Source organism: Phytophthora infestans, genomic scaffold, assembly GCF_000142945.1.
Source record: "Phytophthora infestans T30-4 supercont1.28 genomic scaffold, whole genome shotgun sequence".
NCBI classification, from domain to species: domain Eukaryota; phylum Oomycota; class Peronosporomycetes; order Peronosporales; family Peronosporaceae; genus Phytophthora; species Phytophthora infestans.
Window position 1 is genome coordinate 632,795 of NW_003303731.1, and position 6,212 is coordinate 639,006.

The following is a 6,212-nucleotide window of genomic DNA, read 5'->3' on the forward strand; positions in this document are numbered from 1 at the left end:
GCCGCCCATGCCGCTGGTGCTGGGAGAAGAGTCGTCGGGTGCTGGCGTCTGCGTCGCGTGGAGGCAAATTGCCGAATGAGGTGGAAAATTGGCAGACTGGTTGCCGCCTCCGTCTCTCTGGCGTTTCTCGAGAACCCCGCCGTTGGTTGTCGACTGCCCTCTCCCAGATGTCGACTGTGACCGATTGATGGGCAGTGACCACGAAGTTGGAGGAACGGTACGCGGCGGAGTCGGACGTGTCTTCTCCTTATTGTGAAAGTTCATCACAAGGAATGGGGGCTCAAGCAAGCCTTGTCCTGGAATACGCGCGGTGGGAGCTATGGCCGGTATACACCAGCGTGATCGTCGTGTGGGTGTTGACGACTCCCATTAGGAGCGTCAGGTGGGTGTTCCTGACGCAGGTTTGGTGCGTTCTATCCATGAACCTCGAAATCTGTGGAGAGTGTGCCTCTTCTTACCGACACACTCTGCAAGACCGTGAATTCCGCCAGCTACGCGGTTCGGTGTACGATTTCGCGGCGTGGAGCGTTTTCTTTAACGCACCTACCTGGGTCCTTCAGGACGGTGATGCGAGATACGGTGCTTATGGGAGGATCTTCCGCAGTTGGTGGATAGCTTGCAAGGTCTCCTTCGCCGAGTACCTACCTAACGTGCTCGTGGACACTAAGGACTCCGGGAAGCGTTACTGGAACGCTTCATGGGAAGCCAGCCGGGCTACTCTACTTCGTTTTTATGGCGTTGGCGAGTTCGTCTGCTGGGTCGCATTGCTGTGCCTGTCGTTGCTGCTGTTCGTACCTATTAACCTCTACGACCTAGTGGAGTTCGTTCTACAAGGACCTATCGGTGTCGCCATCGGACTTATGCTGCTAGTGACGTACGACTACTGTTACGAATGGACTCGCTGGGACCTGCTAGGACCTCTCATCGTCGTAGTGACCGGTGTGATTTTGCACGCACTGCGTCTGTGCGAAGAGGATAACCCGCTGCTTTCATGGCTCCCCAGAGTGTGGTCGGTCAAGCTTTGACTAACACCCAACTGAACGCTTCGAAGCGTAGGCGTGCCGAGGCTCTCTGCTTGGAACGCTTGCGGTACAAGGACGGTATCGAAGTGTTACACGACTTTCAAGCGTCGGAAGAAGATGTTCCTGCTACGGAAGCGTTCCTGGGTAACTCCTATGGAACCGAGCAACCGCCGGACCATCCTATCGACCTTACGGGTGCGCCAGAAACAATGGCTCGCCTGCGCCGCCAGCATTGGCCATCCGTTCGCCGAGGACGGCAAACTCCAAGTCGGGGAGTATGTCCCGTACCCGGGAATGTAGGTGTCGTGCCAGGCGCTGGCGGGCAGGCTTTTGTGCCAAGGAATCTCGGCGAAGGTCAACGGGCTGCGACGGCGGGCGGCTGGTTCCCGTTGACCCCGCAAGCTCCCACTCACTTCGCACATGAGATCGGTGAAGTTATGGTGTGATTGTATTGGAACGCTACGATGGAGTAAAGGAACGGTGTGTGAGTTCCCTCCTATCGTCTTACGTGGCTGGGGACAAGGCCGAAAGCAAGGTGGACCGCGTCTCGGACCTTCCTGTCGCCGCACGAGGACGGATGTCATGGAGAAGGACTCTTTTGATCAAGATAAACTGAAGCGGTGTCGTGTATAGGAAAGCGAGTTGGCGGTAGGCCCTCGTTCATTAGTCTCAGTCTTACATTTACTACCTCTTGCCTTAGCTGAGTGAGAGAAAGAAACAAGAAGCTTTTTGATATATTAAGTTACCTTGTGCTACCGTTCCTGCCACTACTCGAGACCGTACTCCCTGAACAGCCGCGGACTACCCGACCCTAGAGGTAGTGTACGACACTAGCCTTTATAATTATAGTCATATAAGCTCGGCTGTCGGGGCAGTATTAGTGCAGCAAATATTTTGTCCTTTATTTGTCCTACATGTTTAGGGTTTTGTACCAAAAGAGACAAAATTTACTTAGAAAATCCCATGATTGGGCAGATTTATGATACAAGAAGATACTTTTCTCAAAGAATGCAGACGGGGCACCAAAATTTCGAAGCGTCGATTTATCACCCACGCTCGTCATAAGGTATATTAGCGTGAGGAGGTGAAGTGCGTCAAGTTTAGCTGTCCACAGCATCTCAGCATTTGTTCCCAATTCGCCAGGACGCGTCCAAGATGATAATGGATGCCGTGAGGTGCGTTGCTGGCTATGGGGCGTAACTCTCTGTTTTACCTCACTTCTTGCTGTTTGTTGTGAACAGGTGGGCAACGAACAAAGTGGACGAATCGGTAGTGAATCCTGTGGCCTCGCGACTGGCCGGGTCTGTGGTCAATCCAGCCGTGCTGAGTTTCCTGCTGTGGGACCGCCTCAAGTCGCTTACGCCGCAGCGCGCGCGCGATCTGACGCGGCTTCTGGCCACAGCACTGTCCAATGCATTAGGCGTGTTTGGCGCCGAGCGCGGGACGCAGTTTGGGGACAGCACTAAGCAATTACAGGAAGATTTTGTGCGTGCTGCAAGCTCTCGTAGTGGCCGGGACGTGGTACTCAATAGCGTAGCCACGGTAGCCAAGGTGGCCCAGGCACTTAATACACCAGAGACTAAGGCGGCCACACAGCAGCTATTCCAGACACTGCAGTCCGTGATTGACTTTTTCGCTAGTGATGACGGCCGCCGCATCATCTCCAGCACGGGCGAGTGTCTAGCCAGTGCCAGTGAAATGGCAGCATCGCCTGAAGCGTCCATCTTTTTGGCAGAGCTGGCCACAAATCTGCTGCACACGCTCGAAAGCGAGGAGAAACGACGTTTGAACACGCAACAGCAGGAAAAAGAAGCCATGAAGGAGGAGAGCCAGCAGCAGCATGATAAACTAGATCTAGAGCTGGAGGACGAGATGCAGGTCAACGGAGAGGTGGATGAAAAACATCCTTATTCTCCTACATCTTCGATGGCCGACACTCGGTGGAGCTTCGACACGAAGTCCATGCCCTCGTTGTCGGCACCAGGTACGCCGATGACAGGCATGTACACGCCCAGAGCGTCAGTGGACAGGCCCATGCCCTCGTCATCTCCAGTTCGTCTGGCACAACGACGTCGGGTGTCGATCTCGTCGCCAGTAGAGATAAACAACGGCTACCGCTCGGCGCGCATTGAGAAGGAAGTATTGCTCAAGATGGGGGTCGACTCGTCGCTGCTCAGCGAAATCCAGCGAGTACTTGATGTTATCACAGCAGACGAAGAGGAGAAAGAGCGTGTGGAAATGCAGCGTCAACGTACAGAAGCGGAATACGTCGCCAGTCTGGTAGTCCCGAAGACCGATGAGGACCAAACAGCAGGAATCACGGGCATGGGCATTGCTTGCGCATTCGGCAATAACGAGGAGGAGAAATCCGATGAGGTTGTCGATGGAGATGAAGACGTGTCACCAACAACGCCTGTAATGTTGCCTGAATGGCACGTAGAGCCTGTGCGCGGAGTACTTCGTTGTCGCCACGCTCATGCTGAACTGGTGACAGGGCAACGTGACGCGGCTGAGCGTCAAGCCCGCGAGATGGCAGCGGTACTAGCCCAACGCCACATTAATCACGGCGACCTGCAACCTGCAGATGTTGCAGCTTGTTGGATTATCGCCAGGATGCTCGTCTATGGTGTGGCGTTGTTCATGCTGCTGTCGGGCTACCTGCTCAGCCGCAATCTCTTCCATTTTTGAAACATCTTTGGAGTGATCTGTTTTATTATCGACTCTTTTAACATCGATTAGCGAGTTCTAATTACCTGTTTTTAGTAGTATTTAGAATTGGTACTGTTACTAGTAGTACTTGTCTAATTCAATGCGCAATGGAGTCCAGAATGTTTCGCACAGGCTCGAAACGTTGATCGAGTTCGCGCTGTATGACGGCAGCCGAGTGCCCCATACGCGTCCAGATACGAACCTGACGGAAGTAATCGTCGTAGATCTCGGCAGCACACACAGGGTGGAATTTCTCACCAGCATCTTCTGCAAGTTCGTCAAGATGCTCAAGACCGAACGGTTGGTTGATCAATACGCAACAGCGTCGTGGATCTGACAAGCCATCCCCGGAGGTCAAGGTAGCGTGTACTGCGCTGATAGTCGCGGCAGTCGTCGGGTAATACAGAAGACGAGGGAATTTTTCAGGGTTCTTACCTCGCCGTGCAGCGGGGGACTCATCGTTCTTGCTGTTCTCGTTGTCTTTCTCTTGTGTAAACTTTTTGTCTGGCACATAATTGTCATTCTTCTCAGCAGTCTGGAAGTTTTCGACACTTCCCTTACCCCACGGCGTTGCTACCGGTGCAAGTTCTTGTTCCTCCAATTCCTGACGATGTCGTCCTTCCTGTTCCTCTGCTTCTGCTTTTGCTTTCGCATCTGCGGCGATCACAGCGCGCTCTCGCTCTTCGAAATCCACAGCTTCTGCTGGAGCAAGGACAGCGTAGCCGTGGTGCTCGAGGAACAGTTTTAGCGGCGTGAAGTTGTGAGGTGTCACATCCAAAACCAGTGTCTTCCGTTCATCCACAAAACGTGCACACCACTTCAACACCTCCAACAGAAGAGGTGCTTTCGAGTCGATTAGCACATTCACCTCTTGCTTCAGACGCATTCGTTCACGCAGCGAGACAAAAGACTCTCCACCGAGATCGCAGGGCTGACGAGAGTCCCCCAACAGCACACAAAGACTTCGAAATGGTCGTTTAAGTGCCAGTGCTGCTTGTCGCTCCACAAGGCGATACGCTTGTGAGGCATCTTCGATCGAGAGTTCTTCGTCCTTTGGCAATGAAGTCTCGGGTATCACTCGCAGCTCGAACGCTCTATCCTTTAGTGTGGCATCAGCTTCGATACACAAAATGTACTTGCCCGTAGTAGTTCGCAGTAAGAAGGATCCATCTATATGCAGACCAGTCCACGAGTGACGGAAGCCATTCTGACCTTTGGGTACGCGCCATACACACGGCACTCGCCCTCCGAGCGACCACTGCGCCACGAGATGTCGATGTCGAACTGGATCCTCAAACACAGGCAGGATATGCGCTCCATAACGAGCCATCGACACCTCCGTGACGTCGCTCTCTTTACCTGCAAGACGGATGATGCGTTCCTCGATCCCGTGCAATGGGGGCTCAAGTCCATTGTAAACGTTTTCCAAGTACCCTAACGCCGCTGTCCCGCTCGCTCTCACAATATTCAGCAGCTGAGTCACGACCATGAAACCTGCCAGCATCGCTCGTGTAGTGAAAACACTCATGATCCTCAGCTGCAGCGCTGCATCAGCACTCGACGTTGCTGGATGGAACACTCTCAACAACTGCGTTGGGTCAAGTCCAAGTGATTGAGCTACAAGCTCAGGCGCACGTGCCTCCCAGATGCAACTGGCCAAGAAATTATGCGTTGCATACTTATACATGAATAGTAACGAGTCTCTAGTCAAGGGCTGCACGGGGTCCAGCAGCAAATATGCCTCGTAGGCCGACAGACCGAGCACGCCACTGGAGCATACGCCGAGTAGCGCTAGTCTCGCGGGGTGCACGATGCTGTAGACGGAAACTCGCGCTATACGAAGAAGCACCTGCATTTCTCGAGACAGGGTCATGGCGTGACGATCGATCACAGAGCGACCAGGGAACTCCTGCTCGGGTTTCCAGACCACGTCGCCCAGCCGCTGTTCGTTATTGCGATTTGCAGTAGTAGCCTTGGGCTCCTCCGGCTTGTTGGAGGCGGAGAAGATCGACGGCAGTGCGTCGGGGAGCGACTTGAGTCGATGCAGCGAAACGTCCACACTGCCGCGGCCGCCGACCCAGACGCGCCGCAGGGAGCGCAGCATGAGAAGAAAGGCACAGCAGGGTAAATATATAATCCCCAGTAATCAATTAATGATTTTTTTCAGCAAGGGAAAATGTGGTCAGTTTCGTTCACTACCCCTTTCAACCAATTTTAACACGACGTCTGCTCTCATTTGATTTGATTGGTTATTCTTCAAAACCTCTATTAGATTAGGGGTTATCACGGTTGGAAAGTAAGTATGTTTGGTCAGCCAATTAACCCCTTGGTTCCCGGAATTTTGAACTTACGACGTACGTATTCACTTAATTATTGTATGCTGTGCATAGACGTCTGCGGGAAGCGCTATAAAGTCTCAACAGGTTTTGTTTTCAATGTCGTAACTTATACACCAGTGACACAAAGTATCCAGTCAGAGGA

At 53.0% G+C, this 6,212-nt stretch overlaps 2 protein-coding genes across 2 annotated transcripts; one reads left to right on the forward strand and one right to left on the reverse strand.

Moving 5' to 3' along the window:
• Positions 1–2,096: 2,096 nt before the first annotated feature.
• Positions 2,097–3,861, forward strand: PITG_13226 (uncharacterized protein; the record flags this gene model as incomplete). Its single annotated transcript, XM_002899844.1, has 2 exons — positions 2,097–2,197; positions 2,264–3,861. The coding sequence occupies 2 exons, from the start codon at positions 2,178–2,180 to the stop codon at positions 3,708–3,710; spliced, it is 1,467 nt and encodes a 488-aa protein (XP_002899890.1).
• On the reverse strand, positions 3,829–5,835 carry PITG_13228 (uncharacterized protein; the record flags this gene model as incomplete). The annotated part of the gene is made up of 3 exons (XM_002899845.1): positions 3,829–4,203; positions 4,309–5,718; positions 5,815–5,835. 3 exons carry the CDS (start codon positions 5,833–5,835, stop codon positions 3,829–3,831), a joined length of 1,806 nt encoding a protein of 601 aa, XP_002899891.1.
• Between the last annotated feature and the right edge of the window lie 377 nt (positions 5,836–6,212).